At 43.5% G+C, this 22,096-nt stretch overlaps 1 protein-coding gene across 1 annotated transcript in view; it reads left to right on the top strand.

The window, feature by feature from the left end:
• The window catches only part of CNTNAP2 (contactin associated protein 2), a 2,313,133-nt gene that overhangs the window by 2,092,742 nt on the left and 198,295 nt on the right, over nucleotides 1-22,096 (top strand). The window contains exons 19-20 of the mRNA XM_033192342.1: nucleotides 8,570-8,806; nucleotides 20,341-20,474. Of these exons, the coding sequence (XP_033048233.1) occupies nucleotides 8,570-8,806; nucleotides 20,341-20,474 (371 nt within the window). The remainder of the gene's footprint in view (nucleotides 1-8,569; nucleotides 8,807-20,340; nucleotides 20,475-22,096) is intronic.

Here is a 22,096-nt window from a genome sequence, read left to right as displayed (position 1 = left end):
CTAGAATTTCTCCAGTTAGATTGGGAAAATCTAACTGGACCTCTGAGCAGCATTCTAACCTATTGGTCAGGTCCTCTTTCTTGATAAACCCTTTTTCCTTGGCCTCATTCAGACCTCATGTTCAAGGGGTCCCTGAGGTGCCCTAATCCCTTCCTCTCTGTTCTTCCTTTGCAAGCTCATTCCCCTGTCCCACTTTGAAAAGGTGACTTCTCAGGACTCGATGCTAGGCCCTCCTGTCTTCTCTCTTCATACACTTCTCCCAGGGAATTCTATCCATGCTTACATTTTAAATACCATCATAAAAATGGTTTTAAAATGAATATTTTAGCCCAGACCTTTTTGACTCTTTGACTTCTCCGCTTCCGTGATGCAAAGCACCTCAAATTTGACCTGTTCAAAGCTGAACATTTTTGTTGTTGTTGCTGAAACAGCGTCTCGCTCTGTTGCCCTGGCTGGAGTGCAATGGGGTGCCATGATGGTTCACTGCAGCCCCAATATCCTGAACTCAAATGATTCTCCTGCCTCAGTAGCTGGGACAAAAGGCTGGTGTCACCACACTGGCTTTTTTTTTTCTTTTTCTTTTTTTTTTTTTGTCGCGACAGGGTCCTGCTGTGTTGTCCAGGCCAGTCTTAAACTCCTGGGCTTAAGTGATCCTCCTGCCTTGGCCTTCCAAAGTGTTGGGATTACAGGTGTGAGCCATGGCACCCAGCCAAAGCTGAACTCTTGATGCCTGCCATATCCCCAGCCCCACCAAGATTGCCTGCCTCTGTGTTCCCATAATCAGAAACTGTCACCACCATCTATCCAAAAATCCATCAGTCTGTCTTAACACTCTTTCCTTCACCTCTTTACTTCCTAAACATCACCAGATTCTGTCCACTCTACTACTCCAAACCATCATTGTATTTATTCTGTCCCATTGCATAGCCTATTCAGTGGTCTCCCTATATCCCCTCTTTTCTCCTTCCAATGCATTCAGCAAAATGCAGCCAGAATGAGCTCTAAAAACTGAGATCAGGTTATGTCACCTTTGCTTAAAACCTTTCAGGAGCTACCCATTGCTTTCTGTATAAAAACCAAAATCCTCAGAATACCACGACCTTTCTCTCTAGCCTGACTTCCTACCACGGTTTCTCCTGAGGGTTTGTCATCTTGGCCTCCACTACATTCGTCCTCAACATTCTCTTCTTCCTCAGAGCCTTTGCACATGCTCTTTTCTCTTCCCAGAATACCTTCCCTACCCCCAGTACCAGCAAAATCTCACTGGCCTTCAATTATTAACTTAAATGTAATTTACAACCTGCTAAATCTCCATCAGCTCATGGTTCACAGATGGCACTTATTACATATTTGAAAGAATGGATGAAAAAGACTGAGCACTAGCCAGAAGAAAATAGAGGTTCAGGGGAGGGGAACCTTTAAGATGAGAATGATTTAAAGCCAACAGCAATGAAATGATTTGTCTGACCAAGGTCAAACTGCGAGTTGATGGCAAAGCCAGGGCTACAATCCACAACTTTTGATTCCTGGCCTCCCCATGTCCCACACTAATCCCTTATTATATGTCTTAGATGAAGTTTGCTGTAGTGAAGCCCTCATCTCATTTGCTTTCCCCAAAGTACTCTAACATGTTGACCACCACACATACCAGGAATACGTATTAACACAGTTTCAGGATCAGGAAACTGCTCCTGAAATAACCCAGGAAATTCTGTAATAGATGCAAACTATCTTCCTGTTTAAGATCCTAGTAGAGTTGTTCAGTGGTGCGGCTCTTAAACTCCTATCCAAGAAGGGCCACCTGGCTCCCACACAGTCAAGCCATAGCTGACTGATGTGTTTACGGAAATATACTTCACACTTGTGTCTTGTGGGTCGCACATGCCACTCAGGATAAAGTTAGAGATTTTTCTTTGGCATTTTTTTTCTCCATTGTACAGATTCAGACATTTAAAGTTTATTACATAGAAACTGACCTAGAAGTGACCGGGCCTTTGGAGAGAATGGCAGGAAATTGGTTACAATAGATATGGACCCACCTGGGGAAACAGAACTAGTAGAGGTGAACGTGAACCCATCCCAGGTCCGATGTTGTTAGTCCAAAAAGATTAGAGTAAGTTGAAGAAAACATCAAACAAACAGAATAAAAAATTCAGCAAGGAAATTCAGAGTGGTACACTTGGGGAGAAAAAGCAGATTTTGCCAATGTAAGACCAGGAGAAAAACTGGTTGTGCTTCAGCATAGCAGTATCTTGGGAGAATAACAAAACAAGTTTAAGCAGAGTTGTGCCGTGCAGATTGCCTGAAAGGAACCAGGCCTGCCTGATGCAGAATCATGATGCATGCAGAGGATGATGTCCAAGGTCCCCGGGAGCAGAACTCCATAAAATTCACTTAACTCTTTTACTAGGTGACTAATTAAAAAGCAGTTAATGAGAGTGATAATTCTGGGCAATGGAATTCAGCCATGAAAGTGGTTAATGACCTGAGGCTGCAGCTCAGGTCTGTGCCTCCTCTAACATGATTCTGGCTCCCAGAAATGCCTCCTAGACTTTAACAGAAGCTGCACAGAGTTTCAAGAATCTGGGATATCTGGGAAGAGGTAGAAGAGAGCGTTGGGCAACAGAAAGGAGGAAGCAAATATTAAAGGGTTTATTTACAGCAGAAAGTAAAAAGAAGGAAGCTCACCACAATGGAAGCTCAATTAATGTGGTTTGCTTGAGCTACTGCCTTGCTGACTGAAGGAGTGGATAGAGCATGTGGCAGTTTGCACAGTCTGGAAGACCTCGCTTCTCAGCTCCTTATTTAGTGATGTCATCTTGATAGCTTGAAGTCCGACAGGGTGGCAGTATTGACATCATGGGAAATAGGCAAAAACTATAAATGAGAATTTTTCCCTCCCCCCGCCAAGCCAGTTGTTTAACATCTACCAACTTACCACTGGGTCACTTCATTGAAATCCCTGTGGGAGCAGAGTTCCCCGGGGTTCTTGCCTTAAGAATAAACCTGAACGTGTTTTGGTTTTGCTTTTCTATTTAATTACTAATACACAGTGGCACTCTTCAATTATCTTTTATTACACAACCAGAGTGGCTCAGCATTTGTGAAGTCTCCTGGCAAACTCACCATCATTTCAAACATTGTTTCTGTGGGGAAGTTTTCCAAGTTGCAAGTTACTGAGCTTAAAATAAATGTTTGGGAAAGAGCCCGTTTGGAAGTTAGGAGCTTTCCATTCTGAGTCCTGATAGGGAAGTTGGAAAACAGAAAGAATCATGCCAATTTTAAAATATAGGTTGCAAAATCCTAAGTGAAAAGGCAAAAGGCATAGAATTATTCAACTTGGAGAACAGAAAGATGAAGAGCAATTGAATAACGGGGGGTAAGTGCCAGCTGTTTGCTTTTGGCTTCTGTTTCTCGTGGGGTTTTTTCTTCTCCCACTGTAAGCCTCAGGGATTTGGTTAAACAAGGAGATAAATATCTTTGTGGTATTATTCGCGAATGAATAATTGGTAGATTTTATTTCAAACATCTGCAAACTTCTTTTCCTCGATCAGGGATAATTTACCTATAACCTGCGTTGAGGACTAAGAAATAGTTAAGACAAGGTTACTTGTCTACTTGAAGGTTAATTGTCAACTTTATGATCCTGAGTCTACAGATGGCATAATGTATTTCAAAGCTTTGAGAAACATGATACAATTAAGCAAATCTTTTTTTAATCATAGAATATCTAAATACAGAATTTATTATTTTTCTATCAAAAATGAATATTGTAAAACTTAGACTATTAGCATTATCTGTAGTAGTATTATATTATCTACATCTGTTAGCATTGTCTATTACTAGCGTCTATATTACGAGCACGAAACCTTAAATCAAGCATTCTAAATCAATACTTGTTGATCCTTTTACGAGGGAAATGATGCTATTTTGGGCTTGTTAAATGAGAGTTACTTTCAGTTATTCATTCAGAAGAGATGAGAGAATTGCTTTCTAAAAGACATTACAGTACCCTGATTTGGCATTTTCTTAAAGAGATGGGAAACAATGAAGTGGCAGCTGTCAATCTGCCACTTGGAGCCTTAGAGGACTCACATCACTCCCAGGCCTTGGTTTAACAGTTGGTTTGTGATGTGGTTTCAGAATAACACTTTTAAACGTGGTATATCCCTTCCTGCAAAACTGACATAAATCCATAAAGCTTTTAATGATGTCTCTAAAATACAGCCAAAGTATTCTCTGAGGCATATTTTTGGGTTGTTTATCTAACATCTCTAGATTTCTGAATCTCCCTTCATGATCTGCCTTGGAATGGCTGTCTCCAGGGCAGCTGATAAACTCATCACGTCTCACCCACGCGGGGACCACTCAGCTTCGTGCCCCATCAGGTATATTATCCCACCTCAGCTTCCACCCCAAGCATCTCACACCCTTGTGCGCATAAGTATCACCTGGGAACCTGTGAAAAGGGCTGCTTCTCCAGAACCTCTGAGCTAAATTCTGGGACTAGGCCTGGGGACCAGCATTTTAATAGGCTCCCAGGAAAGTGGTCCCAGAAATGATGTGACAGTCTCAGCTCTACATGCTCTCTGACTCCAGTTCTGGCTCCGGGATGGAGTAACTGGAGAGAGGCTGGCATGTGGAAACTGAGGTTCTTGCCGGTGACACACTGCACCTGTCACTCAGGTGCTGGGGTCTCTGCTGCCCGGACCCTTCCCTCCCTAGGCCAAGTTCTGTGCTCCTCAGTCTTGCATTTCAAGTGCCTCGTATGCGTGTCTTCTCCTGCACATCATCCTGCCTGCCTCACTCTGATTTGTTTGGATCTGCTAGCCTCCATCTCTAGCCTGCCTCCCACCCTCCCTCCAAGTCCCAGGTCCACCTCTTCTCACCCGCGCCAGAGTCTGTTCTCAGGTAATGACCCCGGCATTCTCTAGCAGAACCTCTCTCTGTGGCAAACTGAATTGCACAGTGTGTTTGCTCCAGGCGGCCCACCCCACCTGCCCTTCCTGATTTCTCCTCCCTCCCCTGTCCTCTGTTAGACACATTTACAGAAGCCGGTTCTAAGAGTGTGTCCATCTGTCCCATCAGACTCTGAACTACTGAGGGCAGGGGTCGCCTGTGCCTTACTCGTGGGATCCCCAACACCCAGCTGAAATGTGGTGGGAGCCTCGGGGGTCTCAAATGAATGATGATTCTATAAAAGAAGCACGTGAATTTTGTCCAGGCGGCATGATGCCTCGGACCTCAGACCCTCTCACTGCCAACACACTGTGCCTTCAGCTAGAAAGCTGCTCTTCATCCCTGCCACCTGTACTTGGCTACTCACCTCTGGCTCTCTGGGTCCCAGCTTAGATGTCTTTTCCCACAGCAAGTCTTCTACCACCCCTGTGTTCCAGGGGGCCCTGTGTCTACCTGATCTTGCACTTACCCCTCTGTATTCTAATAATCTGTTTATCCGAATCCTCCTCCAGGTCTGGAGCGCCTTCAGAGCAAGAGTTGTCAGCACCCAGCATCGTGCCCAGGGTGCAGTCCGTGCTCAATAGATGTTTGCTGAAAGCTAACTCAGGACATTTAGGTAGCAAGATGGGGTTCTCATCACATAGCTGCTAAATAAACCGCCATAACATTCACTGTATTGTACTCACACTGTTGATGCGTCTCCTCCCACAACCACTGCTAGATGGAAATCTTCTCACGGGAAGTGACTGTATTTTGTTCATCTTCACACTTCAGTAAGTCAGGCAGCAATGAGCATGGATTAAGTAGCTGTTCAGTCCTATGTTTTCCAAGAAGGATGCTTTTGGCATGTGGAGCAGGAGAATTCTAATTTTTTTTTTTTCTTTTCTTTTTTGGAGACAGAGTCTCTCTCTGTTGCCAGGCTGGAATGCAGTGGCGTGATTTCAGCTCACTACAACCTCCACCTCCGGGTTCAAGCAATTCTCCTGCCTCAGCCTCCTGAGTAGCTAGGACTACAAGCACCTACCACCATGCTTGGCTAATTTTTGTAATTTTAGTAGAGATGGGGTTTCACTATGTTGGCCAGAATGGTCTCGATCTCCTGGTCTCGTGATCCGCCAGCCTCGACCTCCCAAAGTGCTGGGATTACAGGTGTGAGCCACCATGCCTGGCCCAAGAGAATTCTTAATTGCATAAGACAGCTCCGTACATTGCAGGACATGCTGCTGTCCTTGCCCGTGCCCACTAAATTTCATTGGTATCCCAATCATTTTGACAACTACCCCACCTACACACACAGTTACAAAAGTTTTGGGGGTAAGGGGACCAGGAGGAAAACTGCACAGCACATAGTTGGAAAGCTACAGTTAAGTCTTTTCCTTACAACTTGGTCAGAAGCAGTGGACTCTGTACAGTGCCATGGTGGATTGTATGTGTCAACGTAATTGAGAGAGAGAGGATCTCTGAAATACAAGATATTTACTTGGAAATAAAGCATTGCAATGGGAATATGCATGCCATAGTTAACTATGTGCATATTCAGGTAGGTGAAGACACAGGTTTTTAAACGAAAAAAGGAGGAGGATTACATAATTGTTTTAAAATAATTATCCTTGGCTACAAAGATCAATGACAAGGGTGACACCAGTCCAAGGTTGGACAGGCAAATTCTGGGCAGATGTTCTTGTAGAAGTGTTTTTTGTGTTTTGTGTTTTGTTTTGTAAGGTTGCAATGGTGTTTGTGCAATGTTGTGCTTTTTGCAGAGTCTTTGTGATAGTTCTTGTAATCAGGCATTTATTCATGGCCTTCCCCAGCTCCATTTCTCAGGGCCTTTTTTTTTTTTTTTTTTTGTTAGTGACTTCATTTTGATTCTGACAACTTTCACACATGTGTGTGGTGATGTGAGGTGGAGGACAGGAGGTGTCACCCTCAATATACAGTGGTAACCTGTCTTTGTAATAATAGTTCACTAATCTTTCCTGAGCACTTGTATATTCCAGGCACTAAGCTATGTGTTATACAGTTTATTTAATCCTCACAACCACCTATGAGGTCCCATTTTTTAGAGATGAAACTGAGGCTGAAAGAGTTTCAAGACATTGACCCAAGTTAACACAGCTGCTACAGACAAGGGCAAGATATAACCCCAGGCATCGGACTTCACTGCTCTGTGCCGACCTCTTTAACAAGAACAAACATCAAAATTCTCAGATGGAAGACTCCTATTAAAAACGGTCCTCTCCCATTAATTTTAACGTAGTGCAATTTTGCAAAATATATTCTGCATAGTGTTAATTTAGTGGGATGTCAAGTGTTGTGAGATTAACGGTTGCATGGGCGATGGAGTGTAAGAAATGCTTTCAGCAAGGCCCTTGTAGAAGGCCATGAAACAGAAACCATGAAGACCACAGGAGCCCTAAGGTGGCACAACCCTTCACAGTAAGTCAGGGGTGATTTAGAACATTGCTGAGCAAACAGCAGAGAGACCGGCAACAGGAGCTTGCTGGCCGTGAAGTGCCTAATATCCAGTAAGCGCTGCTCAGGCTCTAGGAAAAGGCTGATGCAGGAAGGGTTTCTTTCTTCTAATTTCTCAATAATAATAACAATATATACTATTTATTGAGTACTAATTACTCTCCACTTTATAGATGAAATACCGAGGCCTAGAGAAATTTGTTAAGTAACTTCTCCTAAAGTCATACAGCTATTTAGTGGCAGAGCCAAGTTTGAACCCAGTTCTCTCTGACTTCAAGACATGTGATTGTAAACCCTATACACAAAGGCTCTAGGGACCTAGGGTTTATCAAAGGCTTTCCTGTGTGAATATCCAAGCAAATTCTGTCTCAAAGAGGATGCCCCTATGGGTTCCTTGTGCAAGGGATTTATTTTTGGCATATCTCTTCAACCTGACAATTAGTGCCGTGGTCTGAGTACATGAAATTTTTTTCAGGGTATGTAAATTTTTTGTCTTAGTACGTGTAACTTTTTTCTGGTATAGTGTAAGTTTCTTAAATTGTACTTTCTTTTTAATTGTATAGATTTCCATCTGATATGTTTGGCTCTGTCCCCACCCAAATTTCAAATTGTAGTTCCCATAATCCCCACATGTTGTGGGAGGAACCTGGTGGGAGGTAATTTAATCACAGGAGGAGGTCTTTCCTGTGCTGTTCTTGTGATGATGAGTAAGTCTCACAAGATCTGATGGTTTTATAAATGAGAGTTCCCCTGCACACGTGCTCTCTCTCTTGTCTGCCACCGTGTAAGACATGACTTTGCTCCTCCTTTGCTTTCCACCATGATTGTGAGGCCTCCCCAGCCACATAGAGCTGTGAGTCCATTAAACCTGTTTTTCTTTATAAATCAGCCAGTCTCTGGTATGTCTTTATTAGCAGCATGGGAACAGAATAATACCTCATACTTTGTTACATGCTTTTTTTTTTTTTTTTTGATAGGAGCATTTGTGTTGATGCAATCACATCTTTGCCCATAGAACTCAGTCAGATGCCCTTCCTGGAGCCAGTGCCTGCACTCCATGAGCTGCTGGAGAGGTCATCGTAGGGTGTCCGCATCAGACCTCTCCTCATTTTTCAATTCTCTCTCTCCTTTATAACAGATGTTGGCGCATTTTTTGAAGAAGGGATGTGGCTACGATATAACTTCCAGGCACCAGCAATTAATGCCAGAGACTCCGGCAGCAGAGTAGAGAACTCTCCTGACCAGCAGAACTCCCACCCGGACCTGGCCCAGGAGGAGATCCGCTTCAGCTTCAGCACCACCAAGGCGCCCTGCATTCTCCTCTACATCAGCTCCTTCACCACAGACTTCTTGGCAGTCCTCGTCAAACCCACTGGTAAGGTCGAGGATACCCAGCCTCTGCCATTTAACATTTCGGCAGACAGAATGTTCTAGCAAAAGTCTATAGATTGTTCTTAGTTTGTTCTTTATTCCCCATGGGCCTTGTTGAGAAAGTCACATAACTTCTTTGAACCCCATTTCTCTCCATGAATATCAGGAAAACAACTTGCCAGCTGGGTGAGTCAGAGCAAGGTGTTAGAGTAATAATGTTGATGAGGCATGTTGCATTCTTTACAAGAACACTGTTTCACGAATAAGAGATAGGTTTGTGTGTGTAATTATTATTTTTTCTTCCTACTAAATAAACACATTCGGCTGGACACTGTGGCTCATGCCTGTAATCCCAGCACTTTGGGAGGCCAAGGTGGGTGGATCACTTGAGCTCAGGAATTTGAGACCAGCCTGGCCAATATGGCGAAACCCCATCTCTACAAAAAATACAAAAATTAGCTGGGTGTGATGGTGCATGCCCGCAGTCCCAGCTACTCAGGAGGCCGAGGTGGGAGGATCACTTGAGCCCAGGATGTCAAGGCTGTAGTGAGCCATGATTGCGCCACTGCACTCCAGGCTAGGCAACAGAGTGAGACCCTGTCTCAAAAGAAAAAAAAAGACTAATAAGAAAGACTAATAAAAAATAAATACATTCACTAAATGTGCTAAACAGAGATGGGCTTTGAATGAGTAAAATTAATTTTACATAAATTAATTTTATCCTGATTTATGATAGTATACCAGTAGGTTGTTACGGAATGTTTGAACTTTCAATCAGAATAGAAAATCAGAAATGTTTTCATTCCCAGTCCTCTCAGAACTTTAAATTCACAAAATATATCCCTGTCGTAAAGGTTCCTTAAAGCAGGAGGGCTTTTTTAATTTTAATTTTTTTTGAAACAGGGTCTTGCTTTGTTGCCCAGGCTCGAGTGCAGTAGCAGGATCACAGTTCACTGCAGCCCTAACCTCTCAGGCTCAAGTGATCCTCCCACCTCAGCCTCCCAAGTAGCTAGGACCACAGGCACATACCACCACTCCCAGCTAATTTTTTAAATTATTTGTAGAGATGGGGGTCTCACTGTGTTGCCAGGCCTGGTCTTGAACTCCTGAACTCAAGAGATCCTCCTGCCTTGGCCAAAGTGCTGGGATGACAGGCATGAGCCACCATGTCCAGCCCAGGGGTAGATTTTTACTTGTAATATCCTGGTCCATCTTGGTCATCAAACATACATTAAGCCAGAGAGGATCTCAGTGCATCTAAAATTGGCATCCTGAGGAGAATATGCAAATGGGCTTGTGACCCTTCAGCAGTGACCTCTGAGAGCCATCTAAGAAGCCCTGGAGTGTACAAACCTGCTGAACTTGAGAAGTCCACTTCCTCTCTGAAAATGAACTCATACACATTTAAAGTTCTAAGATCACTTTTATTTATTGATTGATTGATTGATTGATTGACATGGCCTCTTGCTCTGGCGCCAGTCTGGAGTGCAGTGGCACAATCTCGGCTCACTGCAACCTCTGCCTCCCAAGTTCAAGCAATTCTCCTGCCTCAACCTCCTGAGTAGCTGGGATTACAGGTGCATGCCACCACGCCTGGATAATTTTTGTATTTTTAGTAAAGACAAGGTTTCACCATGTTAACCAAGGCTCTCTTGACCTCGTGATCCGCCCGCCTTGGCCTCCCAAAGTGCTGGGATTACAGGCTTGAGCCACCACGCCAGGCCCTAAGATCACTTTTTTAATGAATAAAAATATTTTAAGAGCATGCAGGAACAAATCTCTCTAACTCACTTCCCATTGGAGCTGAAAATGTGGAGGCTTTCTCTCCCACTGCCCATCTGTTCCTGCCCTTCAGTGACTATTCCACTGTTATGGCATCTTAAAGAGCAAGAGTTTTGACTGGGCACTGTGGCTCATGCCTGTAATCCCAGCACTATGGAAGGCTGAGGCAGGAGGATTGCTTGAGACCAGTAGTTCAAGATCAGCCTAGACAACATAGCAAGACACTATTTCTACCAAAAATAATTTAAAATGTAACTGGGCATAGAGGTGCACACTTGTGGTCGCAGCTACTCAAAAGGCTGAGGAAGGAGCATTGCTTGAAGTCGGTAGTTCAAGACCAGCCTGGGCAACATAGCAAGACTCCATCTCTACCAAAAATAATTTTAAGATTAACTGGGCATGGTGATGTACATCTGCAGTCCTAGCTGCTCAGGAGGCTGATGGGGGAGGATCGCTGGAGTCCAGAAGTCACTGGAGCCCAGAAGTGCAAGGCTGCAGTGAGCTATGATCACGCCACTGTACTCCAGCCTGGATGACAGAGCAAGAACCTGTCTCTAAAATAAAATAATTTCAAAAAAAGAGAAAAGGAAGATCAAGATTTTTTCCATGGGAGCCAGAACTGTTATTACTAACTTAATTCAGCTTGAGTTTTAAAAAACAGTAAATTAAACTCCCTCTCTGGGAAATGCACTGTTGCTTAAAAAGATGGAGGAAAAAGTGTGTTCCCTAGGATTTTCCCCTTCTGAAATTATTCCTAAAGAAATAATAAGCCAAAAGTCAAAGATTCATCCTGAAGATGTTCATCCTAATGTTAACTATGAAAATAAAAATTGAAAAGAACTTGGAAGTTCAACTTTAGTAAAATAGTAAAAGAGGGAGTCACCATTTTATGGAATATTATGTATCTACTAAAATATTTATGAACAGTGATTAATGATATGGAGAAATTTTATGTGATATTATGTTAAACCAAAAAAACAAAAACAAGATCCAGCCTTGAATGTGAAATATTAGCTCTGTAAAAAATATATGGATAGAAAAAAAAGCAATAATGTGAACACAAAAGTATTTGGTTGGATTGTGGATGATTTTTTTTTCTCCTGAGCAATATTTTTGTATGAATGTCAAATGCTTTATTCAGAAAAATGAAAATAGTAAGTAAAATCAGAAAGTGAGGATGAAAGAGAGACAAGTATGGAGCCCCTGCTCTTCAGGAGTTCATCAGTTTATTTCTCCTGGGTCAGGGTCGATAGATTTTTTTTATCCACCGATGCTCACTACCCTCATGGACCAGCCTCCCACTGGGCAGATAAGAACCTTGGGTTTCTTCTCAGGTCCCTCCCTAGGAGGAGGGCTCTCACCTGGAGACTCAAGAAATTGATGGACACATTCCCACGCATGCTGTATTGTCTGCTCCTCAAGTCATTGCCACACTAAAATTTGGTCCTCAACTGTATTCACTACCTCACATGCCCACTGCTACACACCCACCACTGCTGTGCCCTCACGCCTGTGTGAGCTCTTTCATTGTCTGCAAGGGCTTTGATCAATGGATTCCATATGAATGGCCACCGTTCAATGAAGCTCACTTTGTGCCCAAAGCCATCCTGAATGTTGCCATGCATTAATTCCCATGAGCTGCACAACTCTATGAAGTCGGTACTGTTGTTATTGCCTTTCTACTGATGGCAACACGTGAGTACATAGAGGCTGAGTGACTGGCACACTCAGAGGATGTTGGGCCAGGCTGGGGTTTCTCAGTCTGGATGTCTGGTTCCAGGCCCTGAGCTCCCCACCGGCCCCACTCTCTAGGGCAGGCATCTCTGGAATTCTCAGTGTGCTTAGAAAGCGAAGCTGGGTGGGTTCTGTCTCACTGTTGCAGCCCATCCTCAAACTGCTGGTGAAAATGCAGCTTTTTCACCCTTCAAATACAATATGTTTTTATTCATTGAAGTTTAAAGTTAGAAAAAAAGGAAATCATTAGGAAAAAACATCAGTAAGGTCTACACCAAAATATCGGGAAAAAGCTACTAGAAAGAGTCCACTAAACACCCTGGCATCACTCACATTTCACATATTGAAAGCTCTGCTCACTGTTCTCCAGAGCCAGCTGCCCCCAGTGCCACCACTGCCCCTCAGACACTTGCATTCCCAGGCTCAGTGTCCCTCACCAGTGCTCCATCCTTCCCTGCTCTTGTGGGTCACCCAGGCCAACAAGTCCTGTGGATTGGACTTATGGTGTCCTTTTCCTCCCCACCACTACTCTGAGGCAAATATCTTTTAATTCCTAATATTGTTCACATCACGGTGTCCATAGAAAATTATTATATTTGAATGGTACCTGGGTAAATGGATGAGGTCATGTTTTGGAGGCCAACTGCCCAATGACTCCAGCTGCCATCCCCTTCTGCAGGTCTGCCACGGTCTGAGGGGAGCCTTGCTCCTGTTACCCCATCACCTATTGATGGGACAGTGGTGGGCTTCAGCTCGTTGGCTGGGAAATTCTCTCCCAATACATCTCTCTGCTTCCAGACTCTCCCCCTCACCCATTTTCACCACAGCCAGCGTTGCTTTCCTTTATAGGGCATCTTATTTTCTGTGGCTCATAACAGAATATCTGAAACTGGGTAATTCATAAAGAAAAAGAACTTATTTCTTATAGTTACAGAGGCTAAGATGTCTGAGATCAAATGGCCAAATCTGATGAGGGCCTTATTGCTGGTGAGAACTCTCTGCAGTTCTGAGATAGCGTAGGGCATGACATGGCAAGGCTAAGCACGCCAGCTCAGGTCTCTCTTTCTCTTCTTATAGACAGTCCCACTCCCATGAAAACCTATTAATCCATTAACCCATTAACCCATGAATCTATGCATGGATCAATCCCTCATGATCCAATCAACTCTTAAAGGGTTCACCTCTCAATATACCCACATTAGGGATTAACTTTCAACCTGAGTTTTGGAGGGGATATTTACACCATAGCATAGGGATCTTATTTAAAAAGGATCTTGTATAATATCCTTATTAAACACTCAGTGGTGCCCCATTCCAACAAAACCAGGAGAGATTCCCCAGTCCCACAAACTTTCAAGTTCGAGACCCACCAACCTCATGGGTGAGAGCTTGGCCTGTAGAGCTGGACCGTCTAGGTTTGAGGTCGGCTTTGCCTTTTGTCAGTTGTCTTGGGCAGTCAATTGGCAGCTCCATGCCTCCATTTGCTCATCTATAAAATAGTGTCTCCCTCACAAGAGTATTGTGAAACTCAGATGACAATACACGCGTGTCAACAGTTATTATTTCCCAGGTCCACAGATTCAATCTACATTCTAACACATATTCAGCACCCCCTACTCTTCGTTTTTGAGGAGCTCATTACCCCTCAAGCACTCTGTGGTCATATGTGCCCCTGACCTTATGCTCACAATGCTCCCTTACCTAGAAATGCCCCAACTTCCTCTCTGGCCAGACACCTGCCTTTCATTCTAGACTGAGATCAAGTCCCACCTCCTTTCGATGACTTCTCCTTGCTTTAAACTCCTATTCCACTTACTTTCAATGTCATTTGTTTGGCATTTAATGTACTGTATTGTTATCTGTCTCTGTTATAAATATGCCCTGTCTTCCCAGAGAGATGAAAAGCTCCCAGCACCAAATCTCCTGCCTACGATAGGTACCCTGTAAGTGTGTGCTGATGATAATGATGATGACCAGGGGAGAATAAATCTGTTAAGCATGTTATTTGCTGCAGCCAATAAAAGAGCAGTCCCTTATAACTGCTTTAATTCACTTGGGAGATGAACATGAGACACAGAAGTGAAGCACCTCAGCATTTGAATAATATTTTATTTTAATGGACAAATACTAGCATTCTTCCTACCATCATTTAATGGTCCTCTTCTGCTATTATCTGAAAGGAATAAATACATTATTTAAATTTGATTATTCAAGAATATCACCATTACTGTTTATAGATAGTCACTATATATAAATTTAAAGTTCCAACTCATCTTTCTTTCTCAAAGCAAGTAATTTCTGCTGCCATTAAGTGAAGCAGTTATAAGAATTTAAAATCATATTTACAAAGTCCAAGAAAGACAGAAAAGAAAAAAATAAAAAAGAAAACAATGCTGATTTTAATAGAGCTGAGGAACATAAAGGGGCCAGTGACAAAATGACAGCAGGGAGGGAAATGTCCAGCGTGCTGCATAATTGCTGGTTCCTCCGACCTCTAGGCCTCTGTGTGTTTGTATCCTCAGAGCCACACTCATATTGCCTGACCCATGCCAGGGGATGGGCATGACTTTATGTATTATAAGTGGAGTCTACACTTGTAACCAGGCAGAAGCCTATTTTCAGACCTTAAAAAAATGTTGTGCTTTGCACAGGAAACTAAATACATATGTGCTAAAAAATGAATAAGAGATGAATCAAGACAGCTGTATATTTAAGAAAACTGGCTGGATGATATGATGTCAGAGCACCAGAAATAAGGCAGAGGGTAAAAACCTAAGATAATCAACTTGTTTTTTCTGCGTGTTGCCAAACAACTGCCTGATTATCTCCTTCACTCCCAAACAATGGATTATTTTAATGCTATTGGGTAAAGGAGAAACTGAGTAAACACTGAGGGGTGGAGAGAGAAGCAGCTCAAGAAGTAGGAGCAGCATATTTAAAGGCCCTGAGGTCGGAGGAGATCATATTTTCCAGGGAATAAGAGAAGTTCATGGTAGCTTGAATGTAAAAAGTGAGAGAGTGAGTGGCATGATTTGAAAATAAAGTAGCAGGAGGAACACACATCAGACAGGGCATTGCAACCTCTATTTGGAAAGTACATCTTCATTCTGTAAAGAATTGGAAGGCTTTGAAGGATTTTAAATGACCTGATAAAATAATCAGTTATACATTTTGAAAACACTGGGAAGAAGAAGGTATAGAAGCAGGGAGATTGTATTCGTCCGTTCTCACACTGCTATGAAGAAATACCTGAGACTGCGTAATTTACAAAGGAAAGAGTTTTCATTGACTCACAGTTCCACATGGCTGGGGAGGCCTCAGGAAACTTACAGTAATGGTGGAAGGGGAAGCAAACGCATCCTTCTTCACATGGTGGCAGTAGGGAGAAGTGCAGAGCAAAGGAGGGAAAGCCCCTTGTAAAACCATCCCATCTCATCACAACTCAGTCACTATCATGAGAACAGCACAGAGGTAACCGCCCTCATGATTCAGTTACTTCCCACTGGGTCCCTCCCATGACACAGGAGGATTATGGGAACTACAGTTTAAGATGACATTTGAGTAGGGACACAGCCAAACCATATCAGAGACCATTCCCTCGTTTATTCAACAAATATTTATTCCACTCCTACTGTGCATCAGGCACTATTCTAGACGTTGGGAATAGTCATAAATAATGGAAACAAAAATGCTTGCTCTCATGGAGCTTACCTTTGAATAGGAGAAGACAGACAATAAACAAATTGGTACAATCTATAGTCTGTTGGGTGCAAAAACTGTTAGGGGAAAATATGAGGCAGAAAAGGGAGTGCCTGGCTATAGGAAAGGAGAGGGTAAATTCCACTTTAACGAGGAGGTCACAGAAATGATCACTGAGAAGAGGACACGAGAGCAAAGACCTAAAGGCATGAGGGCATAGCCATGCAGAGACCTGGGGAATGAGCATTCTGAACAGAAGAACCAGTGACTGCAAAGGCCCTGGGATAGGAACAGGAAGCCAATGTGGATGGTGAGGAGTGAGCAAGGAGGAGAGTAAAAGGAGGTTAGGTCAGCAATAATGAGGAGATCACACAGAGCCTGGTGAGCCATCGCTAGAACTTTGATTTTTACTCTGAGTGAGACGGGGAGCCACTGGGATTTTGAGCAGAGGATCACTCTGACCACCATGTGGTGAGGACCCTGTGTCTCTCAGGGTCAGATGCCCAGTGGAGATCAGGGAAGGTTGGAGTAGGACAAAAGCTAGTATAATCCCAGCAAAAGACGCTGGTGGCTTGGTCCAGGGGGTAGAGATGGAAATGGTGACAACTGGTAAGATTCAGAGCATATTTTGAAGATCAAGCCAAGAAGACTTGCCATCAGATGACACATGTCATATAGGAGAAAGAGGACAGTCAAGACGTTTGGCAAGAATAACTGGAAGGATGAATTGGCAATTAACCGAAATGTGGAAAACTGCAATGCAATACTTTTGGGGAAAAAGATCAATGCTCTGTTGCATATGTTATGTTTGGGGTTGCCAATAAGATATCTGAGGGAAATATCAAGTAGACAGTTTGTGAAAAGAGTCTGGAGTTCAAGAGAGAAGTCTGACTGGGGTACGGATTTGGTGTCTGATGGGCATACACCTTATTCAAAGGTCCTACATAGGATAGGATTGTTGGAGTAGGTAGTTAGACACGAGCAGGGCAGAAGAGGGTGCTCCCTCCTGCCAACCACCAAGAATGTGAGACAACCATCTGGTGATGGTCAGGCAGTTGCTAAACTGTCTTCTCTCTAAAATAATTGGCTGCAGCTGGCACCAAGGAACGAGTCTCTCAATAGATAGAAAACATCTGGAGCTGGTGAGCAGCAGCTTCCCAATAAGATCTCGGGAGTTGGGCGAGTGGGCCCAAGCATGCACACTAAGAGGCAAAATGGTGGAGTTTAATGGGTATATGACCTTCCTCTAGGAACACTCAACTGGAAAAGGAAAGACGCCTCAAATGAGCATGCGCACCACTTCGGTAAACACCTGTGCAGGCAGCCCCTCCCACGTGCTTGCAGGCCACTGCACAGGCAGACAGCCCGCCCCAAGGGAAGAATCAGGGGAGAAGAAACCAAACCCCAGAATTATGCCAATGTGTAAAACCCCAAATCAAGGGCCAAACAGGGCACTTGGATCTCTCAAGTCGCCCGCCTGGCCCTCTTCCAAGTGTACTTCCTTTCTAAAACTTTTTTTTTTTTTTTTTTTTTTTTTGAGACGGTGTCTCGCTGTGTCCCCCAGGCTGGAGTGCAGTGGCCGGTTTTTAATAAACTTTCACTCCTGTTCTAAAACTTGCCGCAGTCTCTCCCTCTGCCTTAAACCTACTTCTGCCCCTCAAGCCGCATTCTTTCCTCCGAGGAGGCAAGGATCAAGTTTGCTGCAGACCCTTAGGGATTTGCCTTCAGTAACAGGATCACCATAGAAACAGGCATGAGTACAAAAGAGAACATGCTTCAGGGTTGTCTTTGGGGACTGCAAGAGTGAAGTGCCCCAAAATGAGGGAAAAAACAGGTAGAGAAGGAAAACCAAAAGAGGGCGTGCTGGAGGCCAGGTGTTTCCAGGAGGCGAATGAACTCTATGCCGAATGAAGATGAGGCCTGAGAGGGACCGTTGCCTCTACTTCCCCAGGGGTCACGGGCCCAGCAAGAGACCATGGAACAGGCAAGACAGAAGTGAGACAGAAGGCTCGTGTTAAAATTGGGATGCGTTTGGAGGCAGTGAATGTACCCATCTCTTTCCATGGGATTCGGAGCAAAGAAAAGCAAAGGAAGAGAGGCCTCATTTGAGAGTGAAATGAGGTCAAGAGCAGCCATTTTTAAAGAGGAGGCGACTAAGACCCACCGTCTTCTGCAATCCAGGCCAAAGATGGTGCAGGTAAAGCACGTGTGAGGATGAACCAGGAGCTCTGTGTGGAGCTGCCTCAGCCAGGGAGCAGGCTCCCTCTGGAATTCACACAAGGGCACCGCGGGTGCCAACAGAGAGCCTGTGGTTACCGAAGTGAAAAAGAGTGGGGGAATTTAGATAGATTTAGGAGACGAAAATCCAATCCACAGTGCTTAGTTTAAATGCCAGAGGCAACGGAGTCTAGGATGACACACTAAGGTAAGACTCAGAAATAGTGAAGGTTTGTTGAATTTCATTTAGAAAACAAAAATAGGAAATGTAATTAGCTCTTGATTATTCTAACAAATGTTCCTTTGAAATCCAAGAACATGGCAAGTGTAATGTTAAAATGCCTAAATAAGGAAGAGTACAGTGTGTGTGTGTGTGTGTGTGTGTGTGTGCATGAGAAAAGTCTGAAAGGAGATACTCCCAAGATGCTTAGAAAAATTATCTTTGGGTGGTGGATTTCAGGTGACTTTCTTTTTTTTTTTTTTTCTTTCTGTTTACTTTCTATGTTTTAATTAGCATGTTTTATTTTGTAACTTAAAAATCAGAATATCAGTTTTGTGCCCCTAAAAAGCAAATGAAAGGTGACAAATAATCCATTGGGTGATTTACAATTGGTCAAATTCTTGCTAGATTGCTGACTCCATTTTTAAGCTCTGAGATGTCAACATGAAAATTCCAATTTGAGTAACAAATGAGATAAAATATTGATGTCTTTAAAACTCATACCTAAGATACAACATTTATGCTTGCAGATTAACTAAAAGCAGAATCTACATTGTCATATTAGTCATTTTGAATTTTTTTTATTGTTGGGAAGAAGCAAGGAGAAAAAAAGAATATGCTGTTGAGGCAAAGTGAACTATCACTGAGGGCAAAAAGGGACTCAGGGGACCTGGGAAAGCCATCTTTCCCTTTGATTTGCATTTGGTTAGTCTGTAACCTAAAATAAAATTTGTTACTTGGTCTCAATGACGCCACCCAAAATCTCATCTTTAAAAACTATGTTTGACTGGGCACAGTGGTTCATACCTGTAATCCCAGCACTTTGGGAGCCAAGGCAGGCAGATCATGAGGTAGGGAGGTCGAGACCATCCTGGCTAACACGGTGAAACCCCATCTCTACTAAAAATACAAAAAAAATTAGCCGGGTGTGGTGGCGGGCGCCTGTAGTCCCAGCTACTCAGGAGGCTGAGGCAGGAGAATGGCGTGAACCTGGGAGGCGGAGCTTGCAGTGAGCCGAGATCGCGCCACTGCACTCCAGCCTGGGTGACAGAGCGAGACTCTATCTCTAAATAAATAAATAAATAAATTTTTAAAAACCTATGTTTATTTTTAAAGTTGTATGCTCATGATTCTTTTTTATGCCCAATGTCACACTTTGCTGATGGGGTGAGAACATCCCTGCACTCTGCATTTGTTTTTTTATTTCACATAGTATTTCATGGAGCCTGCAGACGTCTCCTCCCTGCAGTCCTATATTGTATATGCTCTCATTCTTTGTGTCCAGGCACAATCCCAGCCTGGATCATGGAAACCATTTGCATCTTCAACTTTGAGACGACGGTCACTGAAGTTCACTGTGGGCAGATTGTAAATATGGGCGAGCCTGGTGCTGTCAGCCAATATGGGTCATTAGGCCTCTGAGCTTGTGAATCCAAATTCAAATCTTGAATGTTATCTGTGGACGTCAAGGGAGGGGGGAAAGTTTATCAAAAATTGGCTGGGCACAGTGGCTCATGCCTGTAATCCCAGCATTTTGGGAGGCTGAGGCGGGCAGATAGCCTGAGGTTGGGAGTTTGAGACCAGCCTGTCCAGCATGGTGAAACCCCATCTCTACTGAAAATACAAAAATTAGCCAGGTGTGGTGACAGGTGCCTGTAATCCCAACTACTCAGGAAGCTGAGGCAGGAGAATCGCTTGAACCTGGGAGACAGAGGTTGCAGTGAGCCAAGATCGCACCATTGCACTCCCGCCTGGGCAAGAGCAAGACTCTGTCAAAAAGAAAAGAAAAGAGAAGAGAAGAGAAAGAGCAGGGGTGGGGGGATGTGATATTAAAATGAAATTTAGGGCAAACAAATTACTGAGCTTCTTTCTTTTTTCTTCTATAGGAAGCTTACAGATTCGATACAATCTGGGTGGCACCCGAGAGCCATACAATATTGACGTAGACCACAGGAACATGGCCAATGGACAGCCGCACAGTGTCAACATCACCCGCCACGAGAAGACCATCATTCTCAAGGTATACATACATGTACATATAAATTACATATAACATCACATTATGGTCCCTGTCCCTGTAATGCTTGGCCATTGGTTTCATTTTGAGGGGACAGAAGTGGAAGAGATGCTTTTTACACTTTCTCCTACAAGTGCATAACTAGTGAAGTAGAAATATATATAATTCTGACAAGGAAAGACAATGATGAAGTTGATGACTTTTTTTAGGGGGAAATAGAATGAATGTTTATTCCATATAGTCTTTCTGGTTGTCTCAGTTCTAGACCCACATATCTATCAGTTTACTGCTTTTATCCATCGCACTATCTTTCTTCGCCAAGCTCTGGGAAACATCTGAAACTTACCGTGTTTCCCAGCAAAGGTTATTTTGGTTTCTCTGACCTACTTCTTTCACCACTCCAACACAATACGAAGAGCTGTATTTTTTTCCCCCTCTCTCTCTCTGCAGAGCTTTTGCCTTAAAAATCCTCAAAACAGTCTTTCCCCAGAATCTCAGACTCTGGTTGTAGGCTTTCAGCACACAAAGGGATGGTTTTATTATGACACTCAAATTTTATTTCAGGCTCATTGATGACCCCTGCCCCCACCACAGATTTTTACAGTGAAGAAACCAGCTTGGGCAACACCATGAATAAAACATAATGTGAGGAGGTCTCCCTGGGAGCTAGGCCAAGAGATCAAGGATGGGAACTGTCACTGCATTCTCTAGAAGGAGTTCAAAATAGATGCCTGTCAGGAGAAAGAACAGCAGGAGGACGCTGTTTTGTCAGTAAAGTGGAGTGTCATTTGGCAGGGGTTCAGCAGCCTCTCAGACCTCATTCTGATTCGGCTGGATGCTGTGGGAAGTTCAGGTTGCAAAGAAAAGGCAAAAGCCCTGTCTCTTTTGAGCACTGGTGGATGTCAGATTCATAACTTGATATGAAGTTTGTGCGTGGCCTTTAGCAGTATATGCTAGAGGGCATTTTAAGGAGAGGTCTTTCCTAGGAAACTGACACACACTGTTTCAGCTTACTGCACTATCAACCAAAGGTGCCATAAAAAAAGTTCTCTCATCATGATTGACAGAGTTCCAGAGCCCAGTACAGTGCCTGGCACACATTAGGGGCAGCAAATTCTTTATGGAGTAAACCAAGCCCATCTTTAACCAGGTTTTAGTCAGAAAAGCCAGCAAGTTCAGGAGACAGATGATTTTATACAATTTCATCAACATTGTCGCCCTCGGCTTTTGATTAGAGACTTTTTCCATTTTAAGTCACCCAATTTGTCACCTATTTTAAAGAAGGTGACATATCTTGCCATTATACCATTGCAAAATAATATTAAAACTTAAAAAGACCTAAACAATGGGCTTTTCAAACAGTATAACAGTGGAGACCCACCACAGCCATAGAATCGTACAGAGTTAACCCTCACTGTCTGCCACAGTGAATTAGAGGAGGACTTGAGGAAGGCGAGAAGAGCGGATGATTTTTAAGACTTGGGACTTTGGAGTGCACCAAAAGCCAGATATAAAGACAGTAGAGCAGCCAGAGACCTGCAGAGAATCCAGGGGATTAATGGTTTCGGGGAGGGTCTGGTTCTATTGCTGAAGACTATTTTGGTTGCAAATGACAGAAAAGCAAT

The sequence above is a fragment of the Trachypithecus francoisi genome, unplaced genomic scaffold (genome assembly GCF_009764315.1).
Source record: "Trachypithecus francoisi isolate TF-2019V2 unplaced genomic scaffold, Tfra_2.0 Lachesis_group4, whole genome shotgun sequence".
NCBI classification, from domain to species: domain Eukaryota; kingdom Metazoa; phylum Chordata; class Mammalia; order Primates; family Cercopithecidae; genus Trachypithecus; species Trachypithecus francoisi.
This window is presented reverse-complemented; position numbering and strand designations above follow the sequence as displayed.